Source organism: Oxyura jamaicensis, chromosome 19 (genome assembly GCF_011077185.1).
Source record: "Oxyura jamaicensis isolate SHBP4307 breed ruddy duck chromosome 19, BPBGC_Ojam_1.0, whole genome shotgun sequence".
Taxonomy (NCBI): Eukaryota; Metazoa; Chordata; class Aves; order Anseriformes; family Anatidae; genus Oxyura; species Oxyura jamaicensis.
Genome location: NC_048911.1, coordinates 9,155,357 through 9,179,517, shown reverse-complemented (window position 1 = coordinate 9,179,517; position 24,161 = coordinate 9,155,357). Strand labels below are relative to the sequence as shown.

Here is a 24,161-nt window from a genome sequence, read left to right as displayed (position 1 = left end):
GGGGCGCGCCCGCGGCCCCGCCGGGGATCGGGGAGCGGCGGAGGCGCGGAGCGGGGCCGAGGCCATGGCCGAGCAGCGGCGCCGCCGCCCCCAGCAGTAGCGCAGCGGGCTGCGGGCGGGCGGCGCCGGGCCGAGCCTTCCTCCCCCCCCACTCTCCGCCCCATGGAGGGGCCGTACTCGCTGGGGGTGAGCGTGTTCTCCGACCAGGGCGGCAGGAAATACATGGAGGACGTGACCCAGATCGTGGTTGAGCCCGAGCCGCCGGCCGAGGCGCGCCGGGGCCCCCCGCACAAAGGAGCAGCGGCGGCGGCCGGGGGCCCCCCCGGCGAGAGCGGGCGCCGGAGCGGGGCCGGCCCGCGGGCGGCCGAGGAGGGGACGCTGCCCCCCGGCCGGCCCCCGAGTCGCTCCGTGGCCTTCTTCGCCGTGTGCGACGGGCACGGCGGCCGGGAGGCGGCCCAATTCGCCTGGGAGAACCTCTGGGGTTTCATCAAGAAGCAGAAGGGCTTCGGCTCCGCCGAGCCGGCCGCCGTCTGCGCCGCCCTGCGCAAGGGTTTCATCGCCTGCCACCGGGCCATGTGGAAAAAGCTGCGTAAGTTCTAGGCGCCCTCCAGCCGCTGCCGTGCCCCGTCCTCTCCCCGCCGCCCCCCTTTCCCCTCCCGCAGCCCCTCCGCGGGGCCCAGCGGCGAGAGCGAAGGGGCCGGGGATCCCCCCCCCCTTCCCTTCCAGCAGGCGCCTCCGCTGCTTTTCCCCGGGTTCTTTCTTCTCCCGGGCGTGGGACGGCCCGCCCCGAGCCCCCTCCAGCCCCGCGGGGCGCTGGGCACCAAGCGAGCTGGGACCCGCGGCGTTGAAGCGGGCGGGGAAGAGAGAGAATCGGGGGTTGAGAACAAACTGTAGGGCAATTGTGCCGTGTAGCTAAAGATTGTAGAGTCGTAGTTTGTTCTGAAGGTGTTTCAAGTTGGATGTCCCAGGTACCTTTGTCGGAGGAGGTTCTGGCTCGTTGTCTTGGGGAATTGCGTGGAACCCCCCCCTTAAGTTTCCCTCGACCAGAGTATCATGAGAAGTTATTTTAGCAGCCCAGAATATTTGATTTCCCTGTCTCTTGATTCCAGCTGTTTCTGCTGAGTCCTGATGGAAAGATGAGAAATGTGGCTGTTTCATAAGGGGCTATACTTCACTCACTTTACTGTTTGAGCATCAGGGAATATGCAGGGTACCTGCCAAAACAGAAAACACACTCAGTATCCTGAAGGTTGTATGTAGTTTCAGTTACTTAAGTGCAGCAGGACAATGGGGGTCCTAAACAGGTAAGGCAAAGAAGAGTGCCAGGACAGGTGTCAGTAATCATTTTTGTCCTCTTCCTTCTCCCTGAGATCTGGTGATCTGCAGAATCACGTTTCCTGAAAGGGTAAAGGTTATGGTTTAGGGTATGGTCGTTTTTATGAGTGTATTAATATACAACATAAGTAGATATGTGTGTATGATGTAATATGTATTCTTTCATGCATTTGAAAGCGCTAGAAAGAGAAAATAGATGAATAGCAAGCATATAAAAACAGGCAGGCAGGAGGGGAACGCGGTAAAATTGGATCAAAAATGTAGACAAAGAATACTGACAGTTGGGCCTGGGAGGCAAACATAACAAGCAAGAATTGCATTTACAGCACAGTGGGGTTTCGGTGGAGTGATTCGGAGCTGGGGAGGAGGGAGGTGTGAGAGACTATTTTATTGTCAAAACGGTTTCGTTTTTTTTCTTCCTTGAATATCGAAATAGAGAAGTTGCGCAAGTGTCAGATGCTTGAAAAGATATGAGAGCAGGAATGGCAAGGTCAGGGCACGCTGATACTGGGCAGAAAGGAAAGGGTGTGAATTTTAGAAGCGCCAGAACTTGACCATAACCTTGGTGCTGAGGAACGGGTGGTGAATGGGCACACGGCCTCCTGGGCTGCAGACTTGCATGATAAGGAGAAGGATGTGTGAACACAGGGAGAGGTGGTGTGGGGGGAAAGATAAGGAGTTTGGTTGTCTGGTTGTAGTAGTATCCTTCATCTGTTCTTTGTCACTGTAACTATGTGCAGCTACAAAATGGAGAGAAGTGAAATGACAGAATGCAGGGAATACTACTTTAATACAATGTGTTTAGTAAATAATCCTTTGGTTGTGGAACTAATTTAAGCTGTTAAAAACAGCATAGCTCTGGCTGTATTTGATGACAGTTTTAGGTAGGGTATATGGTAAACTTCCCTTCTACATAACATGTTTGGTCTTGCTGATTTCTTCTGCATGTGTCTAATACCTAGAGTGTAATGGGATAAAACAATTACTAATCTGCTTTATAACTTCTCATGCTGTGTTACGAAATCCCAGTGCAAATTTTGCTTGTAATATTTTTTCCTCATTATCTTATGTAGACTGGATCTTGAACTTTGTATTGGCGAGACTAGGTACTTTAATATTGTGGAATGGAGGCAGGAGGCTGGGTTGGACTTTTGGTGTGAAGCATGGAGTCTTCATTGCTCTCAGTTGATGGCCACTGGAAGGGAAGCTTGCACTCTGCTGCTCTTGGAAGCAGTGGGTCACCCCAGCAGCCGTCTCCTGTGATTAATATGAAATGTATTGGTGATGAGTACAGCAGAAAAATTAAAACAGAAAAACACCCTTTTGTCATTGCTGGTGATTTGTGAAGTTAATTATATTAATAAAATTCCCAATTCTCTGCGTGTTACAACTCCCAAAGTAAATTGTAGCTTGAATCATTTTAAAACGCTGCATGGATTTGTCTCTTGAAATCGTCTAATGTTGTAAGGAACAAACTAGATTATAAATTTGAGAGCTTCATATAGCGTAAGCACTTAACATGCATTCTTTTCTTCTATTTTTTCTTGGAAGAGTGGGAAGTACATCTGTTAAACTGGAAAATGTGATATTTTGTGGGCATGCATTGTGAGTCTGTAACAGTCAGGCAATGTTGTTGGTGCCCTGCTAGACGCAGATGTGGGTTTACCTCCTACTCGCCATTAGCATCAGCTGGTTCGCTTTGTGCATCGCGCTGTTTCATAAGCAAAGTGTTTTTCAGTTCTAAACCGCCCTGGCTGTAGAGGAGTTGTGTCCATTCTGGGATGTAGTCATGTTTCTAGTATGTAGGTTAATAATTATATGACAATAAATACAGAATTGGGGATGTGGGCCCCACAAAGAAACTTTTCCTAACTTAGAAATCCCAGCATGCTGCCTAGATAGATTTGTCCCTTCCTAAAGGTGTGGAAGTGGTATGAAATTCATGGACATTTCAGGTATAATGTTGAAGTGTGAATTTTGTTTTGAGAGCTTTATAGTGTCAGGATTTATTTTAATTTCTTAACTTGGTGTGGTATTAAAAGTCAGTAAGTCTGCTCTGAACTTACCAAAGTGAAGTTCAAAACTCGAAAGTGGATGGCTTTTCATCTGGTCCCTTTGAAGGGTTGTGTGCTAAGAAAACCTGCATTTTTGTTAGGGCTGGTGTGGCCAGGTAGGGAAAAATAAGTAGTGTGTGCATATTTGAATAAAAAGGTGACTGAAGCTGAAGTTTCTACCAATGGAGGAGTTTAATGCTCGTAACAGTGCCTTACTGTATGTTCTGTTAATTATTTAGAGGAGAAGATGCATTTTGATCTTAAGTGGATCACTTGGACTACTGGGGTATCTCACAAGAGAAATGTAGGGCTTTTTGTTTAAGTTAAAACTATTTTATCTTGCATCTAAATACTAGAAAAAAGAAAGTAAGAATAGGCATTGAAAATAGCATTTGGAGTTTGCTGGGTTGTGCTAGTATGCAGGAAAAATTCAGCAAGGAATAAAACTTTATTGATAGCTACCTTTTTTTTATGGCTTCCATATAGTTTGCACTAAAGTTTTTTGGCAATTATTAAGTTGAAGGAAAGGATGTAACCAAGTCAAATTTCATAAGGCAAAACACTTCATACTTGCTGTCCTAGGCAGCAGGTGATGACTGCAATTTGCTTGCTGACGTGCCAGCTATAACATGAGTTGGAATTAATTGGGTGAAGGGTGGTGTTTTTCAAGTAGAGGGGGAAAAAGGTTTCAGAAAGATGTCCCATTGCTTAATTTTTAAGATTGATAAAAATGTAGTTCTGATGTGTGGAGGAGTTGGGTAAGTGACTTTGATTGTAGTACTTGAGCTTGGAAGAGAACTCAGGAGTTTTGACACTTCTGCTAATTTATGATGAGACAGTCTCTAAAGAAAGAAGAGTGCTGTGCTGTGTGTAATACTCATTTCTAACCAAGAGCAAGACATAAACTGTGAAATGCCTTGATGATGGGCAGATGTAATTTCTAGTTCTATTGGAGCCTAAAAACTGAGGCTGTGCTATCATTCTTTTTCTCATAAGTGGACAATTTCACTTTGTGCTCTTCATTTCCCATAAAGACTGATTTGACTCTCTGATATATTTTATTGCTATTGAGGGGTTGTTACACTGACAGAAACTCATTAGTTGCAGCTTGTTTTCGGTTAAGTGCGTGGTTGAAGTCGTCATTACCACTTGGCTTCCTCCCTTGTTTGCTTTCCATTTGGAATGTGTTAAATTTAATATCCACAGTTAAAATTGCCAGACAAAGTACTTCCAATAAGCTGATTGAATGTTTGTGCTCTTGAAATAATGCTACTCTTAGGGAGAAAGTGTGTTTTAGTATTTAGAACATAAAGCTAGAAGCCTCTGTCAGGACTTAAATGTTTAAATGATGCTGGATATCTTGGTAGCTAACAATGAGGAAATGCAGCTTTTATCAGCAGGCTGTCTGTATTATACACGTGCTTCCCCTTCAGCACGTTGTCCCTGTTTTCTCTTTCTTGCCCTGAGCATCTGAACATTGTTCAGTGGCACTGGAATGTAATATTAAAGTTCCTAATCTTTTGCTTCTGCTTTGCATGTCTGCAGCTTAAAATATTTTCACAGGGAGGAAGGCCTAATTGATTTTTTTTCTTGTGTGTTGTTATGCTGTAGGGAAGAAAACAAAGCAGTGCTTTGGCTATCTGGCCCGAGTATTTCTTGCAAACAGAATTCATCACAGTGGAATTCTTGTGTTGTACTGTGTAAGCACGGATTGCGAAGCACAGAAGATAAAATGTGACAAGGAAATGAGTCCCCCTTCTTAGTTTGTCTGAAGACATGAGTGGGTGCAGTGAAGAAGAAACATGAGGTTGCTGTTGACAGTTGAAGTCAACTGAGAACTTGAAGTCTGCTATCTGAGGGTACTGAAGTAGGGAGGAGGACTGATATGCTTAATCTTTCTTAATTAGGATGTTGTCCCAGTCAATTGGTAGAACAACTAGTGTGTGTAGACACAGAAATAGACAAGAAAAGGCATGAAAGAAGTTCCGATTGTATGTAAATTGTGAGAGTAGTGTAATAAATTAGTTTTAAGGGGAAACGATTTGAGAAAAGGAGGAGTTTAACCTAACCATACGCAGCTCACATGAATTCAGAACAATAAAATACCTTTATTAAAGGAATATCTTCTCTGTTTGTTGGATGGCATACTGAAGTAATCTTCATTATTCAATCCTTTAAAAGGAAACATGAATAAAACAGTTGAGGTATTATTCAACTTAAAATATAAAAGTAAAATAACATTATTTCCTTCTGAGAGAATCAGGAGTGTCGAGACAACTTGATGTCCAGGCAAAATGACACGATTTATATTTCTACCTCTTCAGGCAGGGAAGTAAATAGTAGATTCTGACAAAAACCTTGATTGATCTGGTCAGCACTCAAGTAACACTTCCCACATCTCTCGTTTTCCTAGCAATGTTTGGAAAAATTAAACCTGAGGAGACAGTTCTTGGAATCCGATCTCTGTGCTTTCATATTGGCTTTGTTTCAGTTTAAGCTGTAGCTGGGGGAGTGATGCTGTGAAAGTGGGGGGGACCTTTGGGCACCGGTTTGCCTGGCTGTGCTGTAGTTGTGTGCACACTGTTGTAACGTTACACAAACCTCTGCGAGGCAGACTTGATCTTCAAAATGTTACTGGTTCTGCAGAATTGAAAAAAAAGGTATTTTTGTTTGCTTTTTTTCCCTCACTGCAGCAGAGTGGCCGAAGACCATGACAGGTCTCCCGAGCACATCCGGAACTACTGCCAGCGTGGTAATTATTCGTGGGTCGAAGATGTACGTTGCTCATGTTGGTGATTCAGGAGTGGTACTGGGCGTCCAGGATGACCCCAAAGATGACTTTGTGAGAGCTGTGGAGGTGACGCAGGACCACAAGCCTGAACTTCCCAAAGAAAGGGAGAGAATTGAAGGCCTCGGGGGCAGGTAACTGTCAGTGTTTTCACTTCAGTTTTGATCTGAGTGCTATCCATGTCTTTCTCTCAACTGGGCTTAAGCTTGCTTGTTTTAGGGGGTGGCGAGCAAGCTGGTTAGTCTCACAGCCTGTTTATATTCCTTCACTCTCTGTGCTCTGTTTTTTTTTTTTTGTTGTTGTTGTTGATGATTCCTAGCTTGTTGGGGAGTAACTTGGTGGTCAGTGTTACATTGTGCTTTTTGCTAGTGGTTTATGGTATAAACAAACTTTAATTTCCTGATGGTTTCCACTGTGGCCGAGCTGGTTACAGTTCTAATCGTTCACTGAAAGCTTTGAAAGTGGAGGTATGGTCTGATCCATTTTCAATAAATTCTGTGGATTTTTTTTGGGGGGGGAAATCTTCATTGTTCCTGAGGTGATACAGGGAGTTGTTCTGTAGGCTCTTCAAAGCTTCTGTTTAAGAAACATAAAAGATATCAATTTGAAACAAGATACTGAGTTTGCTGTGTTTAAATATATGCTTAAAATGTTAAAATGTGACGTTTTAATATATATTTTAACGTTAGTACTTTTTTCACTGTCAGGAGCTGGCAGCTGTTGGTTAGAACATCTCCAGGTTGTGGTTGATGCATGTTCCCTGTGACTGAGGGTGAAAGCAGGCAGCCTTGTCAGATGGCACTAATGTTTTGAGACAAACCTCAGGGCTCGGATTTGGCATAGCTTCACAGGAGCTCTCTGTTCTTTCGTTCTACAGTACTGCACCAGATGGATGGGCACAGTTTCCTTCTCTTAGCAGTTCAGAGGCAGAGATCACTGAAGGTTTTCCTGTTGACATCATTCATACAAGAACCCTGTCAGCTCATTAACTTTCAGATATTTGTATCTGTAGCAGGTGGAAGCTGGTCAGTTAGCTGTTTGGGATGGTAGCTTTTCAGAAAGCAAACTGCAAACTACACTAAATTAGCATATATTTGTTAATGTATGGGTTTCCAAATCATGTATCTCAGTGATTTAAAGTCTCTGAAGCTTTAAAGAAACATTCCCTAGAACTTTGTATCAGTGGAAATGTTTTTTTTTAAAAAAAAAGAGTATACATTTTAAAAATTGTTTTCTACAAATGCTCCTTCTGTTTTTTCCAGGGTGGGTCATAAAGCTGTACAGGCTGTTGTGAGGCAAATGGTAGGAGTGAGGTGGAACTTCAGTTATGTTTATTAATGTCTTCTCTGTCATGAGAGCGAATTGGGAAAAGTTAACGTGAGAGCATGACTGGATTGTTCATTAAAAGTAGGATATTCCTAGTCTCTGAGTGTAGAATGAAGTCTTTCAGATAAAGACTTAGCTTTGTGTTGTCATTAGTTGTACAAATGGATGAGATGGATTTTAGGATGTGGTGTTTGACTGCTGCACTGTGCATGCGAAAGGATGGAGCTAAACATGCCCTTGTTGTTAAGGCCTTTGAAGTCTCAGGAAGTGCATCTTGAATAGCTTCAGTATGAGGAATCTTGAGGCTGTTCCAGAGCGCCTCAGCTTCTAATTACCATTGGCTGTTCCTTGGATAAAAGCTAGCTTTTAAGTGTCTAGTTCTTGACTTGATTGGGACCAAGCTTTGCTAGTTCCTTGCTCCATTGCCTTTTCTTTCTTGGGACCTTGTGCTCTCCCTTTCTTCCTGCCCTGTAATAGTTGGTTCACTTTCACGGTAGCTTCTCTTCTGACCCTTCTAAAGTCATCTGTGAGAACTATAACCATTGTGCTCAGTGCCATAGAGCAGGTGTTAACGTTTAAAGGCAGAGCTGTTTCTTCCTGTGTCCTGCTTTCGGCAGATAACTATGAACAATCCCTTGTTTATTTCTCCCTCATGTTGGTGCACCAGTAAGGAAATTCCTACAGAAGGCTGCTCATTTCTTTTTTCCCAACTGTACTGTGCTGTTCTTCACTGCCAAACTTTGGCAGATGGTGAAAACTGAGGGAAGAACTACATGATATTTCCACCCAAGTGGGTTGATGTTGATGGTCTTCATCTGAGAAAAGCAAATTGTGTTTTGCTTTTTTGCTGACAGGTTAAAAAGATACTTTTACATCTGGTTGTTGCAACTAGCCAGAATTTCTTCCAAGTCTTCATTCCTCTACTTTTTTTCTTTTCCTCTCCCTTCATCTCTCACTTTTCCCCTTTGGCTTAATATGGAATGAGACTGTACAAGTGATACCAGGTGTTCTGAAATACTTAATTGTGTGGCAGACCTCACTGAAGATACCATCATTATTGACTCCATATTTACAGACTTAACTGTTCTAATGTCATTGAAACTATTTTTCATGTTTTCATTTCCATTCCTTTTTATAACCCCTGCCGCTTTCTGATGCTTTTAGTGTGATCAACAAGTCTGGCGTGAATCGTGTCGTTTGGAAGAGACCTCGGCTGACTCACAATGGCCCTGTGCGCCGCAGCACTGTCATTGACCAGATTCCCTTCCTAGCAGTTGCCAGAGCACTTGGTAAGTGATGCCCGTGTTCGGAAAGTGAGACACCACTTCGTCCAGGCCACCAGAACTGAATTACATCCTGTTTTGCAAAAACACTTGGTTAAAAGGAATTCAGTCACTTGCCTTGATTATAAGACCTTCTAAAAGTAAAGGCCTTATAAAAGCTTTTTAATATATTATGGATTTCATTTTTCAAATAAAGCTGTAGGAGGTGTCACTGGTGAAGAGGACTAGTTGTACAACGTGCAGGATTTTCAGTGCCACTCTTACAAGGGTGGTGCTTTGTGTTGCAAATGAAAACGTACACAGCAGTTTGTGCCTCCAAGATGGTAGAGCACTCTGCTGAGAGGGGAGGACAGTCATTTTTGACGAAGTGGTGGTAAGATTAAGTTTTGCTGCATAGGATATGTATCACTTTGGTCTTCCTTTTCATGGTGAATCTGTTTTCTTTCAAGACAATGTAGAATTAACGAAAGGGTAGAAGTCAGCCTGCGTTTGTGTTATCTGTAATTTGCCTTTGCAAAAGTAGTGGTAATGGGAAACTTTTTTTTGAGGAACACTTTATTCAGAGGACAGAAAGGCATATTACAATACTGAGCAAACTTGTTATGAATGCTTTTTTGGGAAATACTTCATAACTTGAAGTTTGCCCCCTCTTGCCCATATGTGTTAGTGTTTTCTAGTCAGTTGTTTTCCTTAAATTTCACTGCAGAATTCCAATCTTCTGTTCATTTTCTTTCCTTCCAACTTCCCTCTGCCTCAGTGAGTTGTTCTCTATCCAGATGCACACAGTATAGGTTAGGTTTTATGGAAATGTACCACATTTTTACCTGTGAAAACTGTCCTGTGACTTAATTTCTTCTTGGCAAGTATGGCAGTTATGTGATAGTGTTGTCAGTGTTCCTAGATCAGTTGGCAGTGTGTCACGGGGACAGTCTGTTCCTGGGACTGTCTTCTTGTGATAAGTGCATAACATTACTGCATCTTATTTCAGAGGCAGTGATACGTGTTTTGCATGGATTTGTCTAGTGTTAAGCATTTTGCAGCAATAATTAACATTGTAGAAGCTAGCTATATATCGAGGAGGAGGAGGCCACAGGTGGCTGAAGTTATCTTTCCATAAAATTAAAAACTTAAGTTTACTGACTACTTTCTCCATATCTTACAAACCTCATGTGTCATATTTAGCTGCTTATTTTTATGGTTAGCAAAACTGACTTGAGAGTTTAAGTTCTTTGGAGTTAATGATGGCTAGCAAAGATTTCATCCACCAAGCAACATATCCTTCTTTTCCCCTTTTCTGCCAAGTATCTGTGTTTGTCATAGGTTATGTTTTGATAAGTCTTTTATTCCTACAATTTTGATTTTTTTGTCTAAATAGCTCCATGACTTTTGATCTGATTCTCACAGCAAGTTGAACAAAAGGATTTGGCTGGGTTCTGTGTGCAGATGGGAATTCAAGGAATGATGCATCTGTTAGCCCCCTATTGCATTCTTTCCAGTTATGTGGATGAAGAGGATTACTGTGGAGTTTTAGGTCCAAGAAATGGGAACACTTCTTCACAGTTCTTGGTGTCAGTAGTTAGATTTGAACGCTTAAAAGGGGGCATTGGCATCCTGCAGTCGTGCAGGAGGATGGGGTTTACAATGTGGCAGTGTTTTGGTGTTTGCCGGCTCAAGGAGTCTCTAAGCCTTTTCACATCCCATTCTGAGGAGGTATGACAAACCTCCTGCAAAAAGGAACGCAGCTGCTTTGCTCTGTGGGACCCAGATGGTGCACAGACGCTCACAGTTTGGAAACAGGATTTAACTTCTCTCTGAGGCCAGCATGTCCCTTCCATTGCTTACAAAAGACCTACCACAACTAAAACTATTTGCATTTGAGCTGTGGAAGCCTGCTCGACCTCTTGGCTGGCTCCCAGATTGCTACCCTGGTTGGCACGGCGCTGCTACTCAGGAGCCTCTCCAAGCGGAGCAGTAACCATCAGTGCTAGCATACAGTGGTTACCAATACTCTAGTCAAGCACGCTAAGATCTTGCACAGTGATTCTTTTTTGCTATGTCCAAATTTGGTGGCTGTTCTTGATAGAAATCCCATACTGCAAAATACAGGCCCCAGACTTGCTATTTGGACAAGAATTTTTAGTAGGACAGCAGGAGTCTCTTGACACTGCCCCATGCTTATGAGATGAACTGATACTTGTGAGTTTACTGTCTTTAAAGTGGGCAAATCTGATTAAACATCTGTGTTCTATTTTTTAAAAGTTTTTTTTTTTTTCCTCGTAGAGTACTTTACAGTATGTTGATATAGTCTCATCCATCCAGTTAAGTTTAGTGCTCGTTGTCAGGAATACAGCAGAATTTTTAGGAATAGCAGGAGTAAAACACTGGGGAAAAACAAGTTGGCCCAGTATTTGGACAGCAGAAAGGATACCGGTGTGTTAGAAGTCTTTTTAGCCAGCTTAATTCTGTTGACATTCCCCTTACTGTTTTGATTTTAGTGTCTTTCTGCCCTAAAATAAGCATTTGTGGTATGTACTACTTACTACTGCCACTTCTCATGGCACCAGTAACTGCAATTAAGTGATGTTTTATTTATTTATAATCCCATAACAAGTCACAAGTGTTCAGGTTTTGTACTGTCTTTGTAAAGTACCTGTATGCTGCTTTTACTGCATACAATTTTTATGTCTTCTAATGAAATATCTTAAGCTGTAGCACAGTGTTCTGCATTCCAAGCATAGCTACTTCTGCTAACCTTTCTGTGAAATAAAAATGTATTTATACCAGTTTCCCTTGTAATAGATACTTAATCTCCTTCACAGTCTCAGAGAATTGTTCACCTCTGGACTCGCTACCCATTCCGATCAGAAGTGTTTTGTTTCCTTAAAGTGCAATTCTTTGTGCAAGTTTCCTGGCATCCAGAATTCCATGGTAACTGACCATTTTATTGGCCTGTCCCTATAACAGGTGTGAGGCAACTCAAAATACTTGAATCCACTTGTGTAAGGCAAGGATATGAGTGCAAGTGGCTGGCTACCATACAGCCTGAATGCTCAGGGGCAGCAAGCCTTCGTGTAACTTGCTTGTGTGATATGAACAGCGTGTCCCGTTGCATCGTGCATTAGTGTCTCTCTGCCATAGATTTACAAGCTGGATTTTTTCCATGTGGCACCCAGGAAGGGATTGTGGACTCCAGTGAGTGTGCTCACAGGTGCATCTCAAGGAAAGAACTGAGAGAGGAAATAACTGAATGTGTAGCATAGTAGCTAGACTTGTGCTAGCTGAATGGTTACATTTTTAGCACATGCTGGCTGTCTAAATGTATTAATGTAGACGTTTGGTTTCTGGGACAAAATGCAGGATGATAAATGCAAGGCTGTGACAGTGCAAGATGATATATCTTATGTTCCCACCATTCCCATATTTTTGGTGGAGCAGCTTCCACAATACAGGATTAATTTTTTTCATACGAACACAAATTTTCTGCTGACCCCTAAAAGCAGCTATGCACCAGAAGAGTGAACTCTGAATGTATCTCTGCTATAAGAACATTAGCTCTGATGGTGATATGGAAGCTGTCTTCCAGAGCACCCTACTGGATACCAGAATTGTTTTGTAAAGCTCTCTGAGCATGCATACCATGAAACCCTAGGGAGGAGGGAGTGGTTGACCTCAAATGATCTAAGTAGATTGTTGTATAAGGGTTTAATTTTTGGTGCGTGTGTGTACACAAGCACACACATTTTAAATCTGAATGGGCAGAGTTGCTAGACAGTATGTGCTTCTTGGGTTGTCTTTCCTCCTTGTGTGTAGGCCACACGATGAAGACTAATTGTAATGGATTATGTAAGCCAGTATGTTATATTTAAATGCTGCATGGTATTTTAGAGATTTCACTGATACTCCTTTATATAAAAGTGTGATAGCGTGTTTGGATTTCTAGACTTGTTCTGGAGATGTCTTCCTGCAGCTTCTACAGTCTTCTCCACCCCCAAGACAAGATATATATGTATGCCTGTACAAAATGCAGTGTGTACTTAACTGTGCAGATCTCTGTTAGCTATACAGATCACGTGAAGGCACATGTGGATTTGTTTAGCTCAAAAGAGAAAGTTTGGGGCTTTTTTCCTGCTTTTGGCTGGCTGTAGCTCTCTGTGTCTGCCTCTTTAGCTCTCGTTTCTTTTACAGTAAAAAAGCAGTAACGTATATTTATCCTGGAGGTGGTGCTTTATCCAGGTTTGGTCACAAAAGTGTTCTTTGGTTTTATCCTTTCTCTTTAGCTAACAAATGCTGTATAGGATTGGGTGTCTTGTAGAGATTGCAACGCCACCTTAGTGTTGAAGGATTTAATTGAATGTCAGAAATCACGAGTAGCTTTCTGCATGTCATTTTAGTTTCTCATCTTTACTCTTGCTTCCTAGCTCTCAGGCTTTTCTCTTACAGTTACTTACTCAGTATGCTCTGGCACAGCCCTGGACTCAAACACCATTCTTCTGTCTTGCCTGTTGTTTTGCTAACATGTGAGCAGGGATGAGCAGTCTTGGTGAGACTGTCTTATGAGCAGCTTTTAAGTCACCATTTGTTTTAACAGCAAATGAAACAATTGCATTTGGAATATGGGCCTCTTGTTTGTGCTTTCATTTTTGACACAATGTTGAGGGTAGAATTCTTGACGCAGGTTTGACTTAAAGAATACGTAAATGAAGCTCCTAAAGGAATGGTGAAGATTTTAAAACCCTGAGTACTTCTGGGTAGCTTTTCTGCCTGCTACTACCTTCAGTTTTGTCCCTGTTCCTCAGACTGAACTTTTAAATCATTGTTAGGTTCTGTGACAGGGACATTATATTGCATTTGTCGTTAACACTGCTGTGAAGATGCCCTCTTGTGGCTACAAGATCAGGTTGTCATGAGTTTTGGTGAAAAGGTTCTCCCCAACTCAGCCTGAATGGCCCTAAGTGGTTACTGTCTGTATTCATGTTGAGACTTGCCTAGCTTCCTAGCAGCATTGCCTCATCAGGAGTGGGAAAAGGAAGTTCTGTAAGTCTTGTCTTTGCACTAGCAGACCTTTTAGACACATTTAGACTTTAAAAGATTTGGAATTAATCAAATTGGGTCATTTTGTGACTTAAAGTAAACTTTTATTTCCTCTATTAAAATTAAAAGTTATATTTGTATTCAAAACAGCATGCTCCTGAAACGTAAATGAACAATTTGATTTGGCTTTAGGACATATTTTTGCTATAAGAAGGCTTTGGACTTAATCCAATTCAGTCTGCTTATATGATGGGTTGTTTTGTTTATAACCAGTTCCTTTCCTGGCATCAGCTGAGTTGCAAGTGTTTTTTTCCACTGTATTTTAAAAGTTAATAGTAAGCAGATAAGGTAGACTACATATTTTCATATTTTTACAGATAGCCGTATTAGTTTTCTGCTCCTTTATTACATGGCTTCAAATATCTATTTTTTGTTTGCAAGATGCAATGCAATTTTTGTGTAGATCTTCATGTATTAATCTGGTTCTAGTCATGACCAACGAACAGGTACGATTTTTCTGGAAGATTAGAAGGAACTATTTTAATCTCTTCCCCTCCTTCCTTTTGTTTGGAAAAGAAACATGCAAACCTTCCAGCAAAAGAAATATTCCTGGCTGTAAGTTTTTTAGATAAAAAGGCTGTTAAGCTTTGTAAACGTGTGGGTTTCAATTAAGAACAAAAATAGTGCAGCTCAAAGTGAAGTCTGAGAACCTGGAATTCCAGTTCTGTAATACTAGCCTTTGGCATATCACATCATCTTGCTATCTTGGCTTTCCAGTCTGGTAAAGAGTCACTCATCTGTCTGCTTGCTTTGGGACAGAATTAAAGATTATAGTGTTTTGAAAAGCTTAGTGAAAAATACATTCTGCCTTGTGGTTTACCTTCCTCTCCCTCATTTCCTCCCAGAATTGTAAAAGAGAAGGTCCCATGTAAAGTGACTTCCTTCTAGGTTTGCCATGTAACTCTCAGCCACTGTGGATGCTGTGTCCTCCAGCTGGCCAGAGCAAGAGACACAGCTGACATAAGTATTCCATCTATACAGCAGCTCTGAAAAGCATTGACTTAGTGTGTGGTGCTCTGCCCTTTATTTATAACAGAAAAAAGAGGAAAAAAGTGCCTTTCCCTAGTAACATGGCTTGGCCTTTGCTGGCTTGGAGTAATTCTTACAAATCCTTCGTGTGAACTACTCTTTATGCAGTACTCTTCTACCTAGATCATTTACCTGCTTGATTAGTCTGTAATTGTACAACTTGTATACGTCAGTTATTGTGTTATTTCCTAGATGGTTTTGGACCTCAGGAAGTGGTGAGTACAGCTGAATTTAAAACTCACCGAGATGTGGTTCTCACTGTTGTACAGCAAGCATAGAAAGCCACTTTGACAGAGGTGATGCCACAGGAAATTGTTTGAAAGAATGCATGTCACATTTTTTTTCAAAAATGTATGTTTAATAAATTTAGAAGCTGAGAGTACTTGAACTGGTCTAGCTCCTATTCTCTTTCCTTTCATGAAAAATTACTTTCCTCTGGTGGTATCTGCTAGACCCATTTTCTGTTACCCCACACCCGCCTCCATTTGAGAGCAATGACAGCACTGCAGATACCTGGCTAGATTACAGATTTGCACGTGGATTTGGCTGAAGATGGTTACTACCATATAATCAGGTAGTGTGGCAGCTGCTCTAATGCATTCACAACATGCTAGCTGTTAATTCCTGTGTCAGGCCTCCACCTCTGTAGTTACACCACGACCTTCAAGCGGGCAGCTCTTCGCAGAGGAGAGATGCTGTTGAGGTTGGAAGGCTGTCAGAAGCAACTAGGAAGGTTGGGCTCCTGGTTAGGAGTTTGGCCTGTGATTTGTGAGGTGTGGGTTCCTTGTGTCTCCCCAGAAACTGTGCCCTTCAGCAAGTTTCTTGTTGGTGGAGTCCGTTACAACTGGTGTGATATTCCGGGTTATCGCTGTGAGGAGCCTTCTGCCTCTTGGAGGAAGGATCTCTGAAATTGCTGTGATTTTAACTCGGCTGCTTCTCAGGGAGAGCAGCAGATGGTTATGATGACATGTATGCGGATGAACCAAAACTAAATAGCATCAGATTATTTTTGTATTACAGCAAAGTATTTTTAATCAAAAAATGATTCAGCTGAAAACATTGAATTTTCATAAATGGGCATACTAGCAAATAACAGCAGAAAATTCCCATGTTGGGAACTGATTCCGAGATCTGGTTGTTATAAGATTCCAAGCTCATTTGTTTTATCTGTTGTGTCGGTGACAGGCACGATGTGAAGAACTCACGGTGTATGAAGACTTTTTTTGGCAATTAATATACAATAATTGCTGCACTGGAGCTCAGCTTTTCTGTTACAGTATTTATTTTGATCTTGTTGCCAGCTGGCTGGCTTTGCTGCTAGTCTGTGGAGGGAGCATGTACCTCTATACGAGCAGGCTTGGCTTTTAATTAGTATTTATTAGAAGCATGTGTTTGTCTACTGCTGATGCAATGGAGGTGAATTGGTGCTTTAATGAGGATGGACCATCCGTGCTTGCTGCCGTGAAGTGGCATAATTGAGTTGAAGTATTCCTGATTCTGGAGAAGTCTTTTCAGCTGGTTGATAGCTCAAGGCAAAGCTAATGGAAGGAAATAGGAAGACAAAAAGCTTATTTATTATCTTTAAAAGGGTGGTGAAGGATGTAGAAGGCAGCTATGAACATGTTATCTGAAGCGAGCGAAAAGCAAAGAAAAAAAACCTGAGCCTTACTTTTTAAATTGGAGTTCTTTGACATTTTTATTAATTTCTCCTTCTAAAGCCATGGGTTCTGCACAGAAAAATACAGCCAGTGCTTGCGAATAATCTTATTTCTTGTTGCTTATCATTACAGGAAGCTATTTATGAATTATTTAGTGGAAATTTTTGTACTATATAGTGTGTTACCAAAGCCAGAAAACATAAAAACCCCCATTGTAGCATTAATTGTGTAAAAAGGAAGAAAAAGTGCAACAGAATATGGTTCTTGATTTAGAAGTCCAATGTTAGAAAGACATATTTTTTGTGTATACCTGATAAATAAGATTGAAATAAGCTAATATGGAAAATATATTTTTTTTCTGCTGGCGTGGTTTTTCCTTGACAATAGCTTGGAGGAAGCACTTGAAACAACTGATGTTTTGATTCAAATGTGACTTAAGTTTTACATTCAGTTCAGGCCATCTTCACCAGTGAGGTGACCCCAAACTCATTCACACAGCAAGGAAGATTTAAAAATAGAAAGGTTCACTGCATGAGGCCTTCCAGGGGAGAGGCTTTAGCTCTCATTTTCTGCTTTCCTGCTGGAACCCAGGTGCTACTTGTGCTCCTGTGGCTTCTTTCCAAGTCCACGATTTGGCACATGGTGTTCAGCTGGAAAGGCACTCTGAGTGCTGCATGGCTTTGAGAGTGATGATAATGCTATGGAAGGAGAAATGAGGGGAAAAAATAAGGGAAAGGATTTGGTCTCCTCCTTTGCTGTCTTTGTTCCTTCTTCACGGCATCCGCGTGGACAAATGCAAGTACAGCAAGACGTGTGTTTCTGTATCGGTTGGATGGCTGTGGAGAATTTCAGGTTGAGGGAATAAAAAGAGCAAGTTTTCTGGATGTCTTTTTCTTTCTCTGAGCATTTCTCTCAGCAGATCATTGTCATTCAGGCTAAAGTCTAATGCTGCATGATCCTGTCCCAGCCTAATTTTACAAACTGTATCGTAGTTCTCTGTGCAAGCAGTGAAGAGTTTGTCCAGCTCTAAAGCTTTAAACTGTGCCCATAACTGGAAAGGCAGACTTCTGCAAGCTTGGTTTGGGTTCAACAAAGGCTTAAAATAAGGCTTTGCTTCTCTTTCAGGATAACTCTAGTTGTTCAAATAGGTTTTAGTTTGGATATTAAGGTTCCACTGAATTTAGGTATTAATCTGTTTTTTCTTTTTCTGAAAATTTTAGTTTTGAGAGTAAAGGCCTCTTGTAAATATAGGTTGGTTTGAATGCATTCTTACTTAAATAGCTACATATTAATAAATGTGATCAGAAAGTGACAGCAGCAGAACAGTAATTGCATTGAAATTACATTGCATTACTGTTGGTGACTTGAGACTGGTGGTAATTGTTTTCATGGGAACCATTTTCTGTAGTTTCCAAGAATAATATTGCTCGTAATATAACAATTCTGAAACATTTTCTTCTTTGCTAGGTGATCTGTGGAGCTACGACTTCTACAGTGGTGAATTCGTTGTGTCACCTGAACCTGACACTAGTGTGCACACAATTGACCCCCAGAAGCACAAATACATTATCCTTGGCAGTGATGGATTGTGGAACATGATCCCGCCTCAAGATGCTATCTCCATGTGCCAGGATCATGAGGAGAAAAAATACTTCATGGTGAGCGCAGTTGGTATCAGTCATTGGGGAAATTTAACGCTGCTTTCCTCTTAAAAATTGCTGAGTCTGGTGTGTGTAATGTACCGAGCAGCGTTGTTGTTTAGGCATATTCAATAGCTTTGCCACAACATAGAGGTTGTTAACATTGCAACTGATACTGTGCTTGCGTGTACTGCCAAATACAATTAGTGTTAGTAATGTTGTTTAATTGCCATTTGGGGGAAATTTGACTACCAGGATGGGGTCTGTGATTAAGATAGAAAATCCTTCCTGTAGGGAAGTTATACAAAATGTTGTCTGAAACCAACATTTATTTCATATCAAAATGCATGTTACAATGCAGACAATTGTCAGTTGTTTTTTGTGATTTGTGGGGGGAAAAAATCTGAATTTCATTCTTACTGGGTTTATTATACAAAACAGTTGAGAGAATTTAATCAGTGGAGCATCTGAGCATCAGTTAGTAAATAGTCTGTAAACCCCTTGAAAGAGTTCTGGAAAGACTGCAGGATGTGTTATGGCCAGCCTATTTATAGAAGTCATTTGCATCAGCTGTAAAGTTTAAAGCACTTAGTGTGTATATATATGGATTCTAGCATAAACTGACTTTAAAGCTTCAATTAGTATTTCCTCATGTTTCTGGATCAAGCTACTTTAGCACATGACATAGGAGTAGATTATCTCAGCTCATGCCACATAAACTGTCTTCAATTTATAAAGTAAATTGCTTTCTCTGTCTGTCTCCTAACATAAAGGGAGAGCACCGACAGTCTTGTGCCAAAATGTTGGTGAACAGAGCCCTGGGCCGGTGGAGGCAGCGCATGCTTCGTGCAGATAACACCAGTGCCATCGTAATCTGCATCTCACCGTTGCAGGATAGCAAAAGCAACTTGGAAAATGAAGAATTGTATCTCAACTTGGCAGAGAGTCCCTGCTATAGCAGCCCTGATATGAATGTCATGACACCCTCCCGCTGCTGCACCCCACCTGTCAAGGTAACACTTTTTTCAGTGTTTTAAATGTTTCACATTTAAAAAAAAAAAATGAGAAGGGCAGTCCTTAACATTCCCTTCGCAGAGACAAGCTGCTAGTAAGATGACAGGCTCAACCTTTCTCTCTCCTTCCATTCCATCCAGTGTAGCAAAATACATGAAAAGAGCTCAAAATCGTGAGAAACGTTTTTTTGAGTTGTTAGTACTCCTGAACTTCTAAGTTGTACTACTAGTTTTGTGCTCTAGCTATTATCAGTTCTTATTGAGTAAGCTTTGAGCTATGCTGACTGCAAAATAACCAGGAAGTAGCATTCCTTAATAAAGGTGTAGTGAAGATACCTTCTGAAGATTCCCTCTCCCTGTATAAGTAAATTCAGGGGGCTGTGATGTGTGAGCCTATATGAATTGCAGCAGGTGGTCATAAGTAGTGGAGAAATCAAAACTCTAGACAACTAATATTTTTGGTGTTTTCCTTGTAGGACAAGGCTTTAGTTTACTTTTTTTTACTTAATGTGCAAAACCCAAAAGAAAACTTTGGCTGCAGGTATGCGTTTGTATCATGTATAAGTTCTTTCTACCTTAATGTTTTTCTCCTCTTGGCCTTTATTACAAGTGGTGTTGCCAATGAAAATAAAATCCTATTTTCTCCCTATGTTTTTTTTATTAAAAGTATTAACGTAATATAAGTTTCTGCTTGAGAGGTTGGACTCGATGATCTTGAGGTCTCTTCCAACCTAGAAATTCTGTGATTCTGTGATTCTGTGATACAACTGTCCTCTCAGAGTACCTATAAGGATGGGAGGAAAAATATAAGGAGGAAACTGAGGAGAAAAAAAAAAAGACAGAAAAAGGCCCCTGTACTGTCTGAATAATTAAACATTTTGGGGGGGCTGGGGGACAAATGCCTCCAGGAAGATCAGAACAAAATGTCTGGGCAGTGGTGTCCCCATGTATGCTTTTGTGCAAAAAAGAGTCTTGTGCAGTTTTCTGTAAGTATATTCAGTTAAGTATTTCATTGAGTAATACCAGGTTTTTCATAGTATGAAGAATCTTATCAGTTAGATAAGAAACCACAATGGAAGGAAAGATGTATTTTCAAAAACTGTAGTTTCTGTAATGGCTGGACTGTCCTCCTTGTAGGAGGGAAAAGCTCTTTTTGTGCAATCAATCATGTTAGTGATTGCAGAAAATAAATTAGAGGAATTGATGAGAATATCCATTAGCAAAATAGTATTTAAATACATTGCTACATAAAGCTGCAGGTAAATAGCTGATCTAAATTAGGTAAGTAATTAAAAAAAAAATCCTATTGAAGTTTTCCAAAATCTTTGCAAGGAAATGAGAGGTGATTTGTCAGATCAGTCTGAACTCCTAGAAGTCATTGTGGCATGATTATGGGCAAGAGTGGGTAGGTCAGGAAAAATAAGAGGTAGCAATGAAAAGAAATTTTATCTTCTGTCGTCAGAGAGTTGGGGGGAAAAAAGCATTGGATATCATTGATTGGTAACAACTGCTACCTTCCAAAAACAATTAATTTTTGGAAATAGAGTAAATCAAAGTTTCTCAATTAAATAGATGTATTTCTTAATTACATATCCTTCTGGCATCAATTACTAATACCAAATTAATTCTATTGTTCCTGAGGCCAGTGACAGAATTTGATTGACTAGATTGAGCAATTCAGTTGGTGATTCATGTTTTATTTTTCTTGTTTTGTTACATCACTCTTCAGCAGACTTCCTGCAGTCCATTCTCTGACTTCATTTGGCTTCCCAAAGCCTTACCCGATCTCAGGATGAATAGCTGAGAGAAAGATCTTGGCAATAAGAGCCACAGTGTGCCTTGCACAATATGAAACATAAAACCTAAGTATTGGCTAGAGACACAATGTCAGAAATGAAATTGAGCAGATTAAATAACGTTGCCAGGGCTGTTCTGAATGCGTCATCTTAGCTTTCTTATGAAATGAGTTGAATAACCACCCGTAAAGGTCTTCTCTCGTGTTGCTAAATGTAGTAAAAAAAAAAAAAAAAAAAAAAAAAAAGTAGTAAAAAATATATATAAAAAATGCACTAAATGGCTTTATTAATCTACACATGTGGAGCAACAGAGGAGTTAGAGGAAGTGGAAAATGAAATATAGATGCTAGAAAAAATTCTGATAATCTTTTCTTTTGGAGTGCATTTTATCAAACCTTACTATTTTTCAAAAGTGCTGAGCAGTCATGGATTTCTTTTTGAAGGTGAGCTGAAGTTGCTCTGTTGTAGCTTTAAAGCATTTAGTTCTTGCTCAGATGGTGTATTTACCTGGTCTAATTCGTTTGTGTGCGCGTTTCAGTTTTCACTGATTTCTTAAGACTGTCATTACCATTTGCCTTAAATTTATGGTACGTAATGTGGCCTTGAAATTTAACTTACTTCTGAAGGACTTGCTGAGTAGCTGGGGATTTCTTCACAATTAAATCTTTAATAAGGTTATAATTCATATCTTCAGGGCGCTGCATAAATACTAATTTTCATAATCCCCCTGTGGATAGGGAAATAAGTATTGTCCCCATTTTCCTGTTGGTAAAACTGAGATTGAGGCAAAAACACTTATCAAAGGCTGCAGAAGAGAGGAATAGCTGAAGGTAGGATTAGCAAGTCCCTGGTTCTCAGGACATCACACTAAGCAGCCTTTCTTCAGAGTACCCAGTAACTGTGCTTCATAGGGGGTGGCTGAGTGTAGTGTTTTGAATTGAGTTAGTTCCTTCCCAAGTTGTAGAGCATACAGTTAGGCAATAAAACGCGTTACTTAGCTGTGAGGAATTGGAAACAGCAAATAGTAATTCTATTTTTAGACTGTTTTTCCAATGAACTTGTGCTCCTCCTTCTGTATGTGATCAGGACACCTAGGGTATGAAGAGTTTGTCCTTCTTGCTGATGATCCAGTTATGCCCTGAGAGTTCTAAATGTGACAGGTCAGAGTTCTACTGTTTGCCCTAATGGTGCTTGGCCACCTGATGGATAAAACCTTCAGAGGCAGTTTGGGTGCACACATCACAGAATGAGGGAACTTGTGTCTGCATTTTGGAACACGCTACTGATGAAAGTCCCAGGACAGACTGCAGGCACTGCATTCTACATGGCTTCCTAAATTAACAAAGTTATTTTCCTTACATAACTTGCTTTATAGCAGCAAAAAGGAAGATGCACTGGATGAAGGTATCTGAACAGCTCATTGAATGAAAAGATTGCCTGTCATTATGAGATGTTTGCAAATTGAATGATGGAAATAAAAGCATTTAGAAAGTTGGTGTGCACAAAGTACCAAGCTCAGATCCACAGTATGCATCTGTTTGCACCTCTCCATCCCTGCCTCTCAATGTGGGGGGGGGAAACAATCCTGTTCTGGAGTGGAGTTTTTCTTTCTCTGATAAGATTTAGAAATGTTTTGTCACGCAGCCTCCACCCTCAAAGGATAGTAGGAGTAAAATGATTTTATTTATGCCTTAAGTATTTTTTTCTTTCCATCCAGCTTTTAGAAGATGATCCGTGGCCACGACTGAATTCTTCTGAGTCTGTTCCTTCCCTTGTGCATAGCAACATGATCTCAGAGAAATACGCAGAGCTGCCAAATGAGATTGCCAAAAGCAATTCACCTTCATCAGGAGCACCCCTGAAGGATTCAGGCCCACAGGAGGAGAAATGTGGCAAAGCATTGGCTTTGAGGATACACGAATCCTACAGTAATGGTTTATCAGTAGGTCTCTCCCCTTCCAACTCCACAAATTCAGGCACGGACCAAAAAGGCTTCAAGGTGTCTCCTAGTGGCCAAACAAAAGCCCAAGATGCAGAGAGGACACCCACAGCAAACTTTAAAAGGACATTAGAAGAATCCAACTCTGGCCCAGCTATGAAGAAGCCGAGACGTGGCCTGAGTCGAAACATTACTGTCCAACCAGAAGGCATGTCCACAACACCACAGCGCAAAAACTCAAACAAGCTGACCATGCGGCGCAGCCTGCGGGGCCAGAAGAAGCTCAGCAATTCACTCTTCCATCCACCCAGGAAAGCAGCCTGTGTTTGCTGAAGGGCATTTGTGTAAGGAAGTGTATTTTGTCCTGATTAGAATTTTAAAGTTGGTGCAGAAGTTTCAAACTCTTCCCGTTTATCCTTTTTTAAAGTAGAAACTTTTTATTGGTATCGAACAGCTTTATCCCAGCCTTGTACTTGCTTGTATTATAACTGTGAATTTTGTAGATGTGTAGGGTATAAGTCACTGTAAAATGTGTGTAAATTTGTATTCCTTCATATAAATGTAGTCTCTTTTCTTCCTTGTATAATTGTTACAGCGGGGCTAAACCTTGTTTAAAAGAAAATAAAATCTTTTTTGTTAATTTACTAAGGTCTTGAATTTGTATACGCTTCTTGTGATGAGAATTTCACAACTTTTTCACTGAAGTAAATTATTAAACAGAATGGAAGATATGTATTTTCGTAGTACTATATGTTCCACCTAAAGTGTGTCTTTTAGAGAATACACTAGGTCTATATTTTGTTTTTAAATTTTAGATTTCTCTACTCAGAAATGTATGTGGAAGCAGAGATGTTGAGTCTTGCTTTACGGGGCTCAATGTCAACATCTTTGTTAATTAAAATACTATGCAGTATCTTATCTAGTTGCATTTTTGTAACATTAATAGGCAAAGTATTTAGCAAAAAAAAGTGTTTTAAAAATTCCAACTCCCAGAAGCATCCTGTAAAGCCATTCCCCATCCCTGTTACAAACGGTGGCATTTCTATCCAGGCATAAATGTATGTCCTACGGAAGCACGAATTTTCTGCTATTCCAATACTGATGGTGCTGCTAATACCTTTCAACATAAGTTCTTAAGTTATTTTATGACAATTTCATTGAGTACGTGGATCATGTGTATGTTCACTTAAATAAAATGTGGAAATTTGA

The 24,161-nt window shown here is 40.9% G+C and overlaps 1 protein-coding gene across 1 annotated transcript; it reads left to right on the top strand.

Moving 5' to 3' along the window:
* On the top strand, positions 1–24,161 carry PPM1D (protein phosphatase, Mg2+/Mn2+ dependent 1D). Its single transcript, XM_035342904.1, has 6 exons — positions 1–589; positions 6,083–6,311; positions 8,668–8,792; positions 18,032–18,222; positions 18,978–19,217; positions 22,731–24,161. The coding sequence occupies exons 1-6, from the start codon at positions 163–165 to the stop codon at positions 23,283–23,285; spliced, it is 1,767 nt and encodes a 588-aa protein (XP_035198795.1). The 5' UTR covers positions 1–162; the 3' UTR covers positions 23,286–24,161.

What these genes read in the sequence shown, in the direction of transcription:
- PPM1D (XM_035342904.1), top strand. Translation starts at nt 163, where the DNA reads ATGGAGGGGCCGTACTCGCTGGGGGTGAGCGTGTTCTCCGACCAGGGC. An exon ending in AGGAGAAAAAATACTTCATG is followed by an intron (nt 18,223 to 18,977) that starts GTGAGCGCAGTT and finishes CCTAACATAAAG; the next exon opens with GGAGAGCACCGACAGTCTTG. An exon ending in GCTGCACCCCACCTGTCAAG is followed by an intron (nt 19,218 to 22,730) that starts GTAACACTTTTT and finishes CTTTCCATCCAG; the next exon opens with CTTTTAGAAGATGATCCGTG.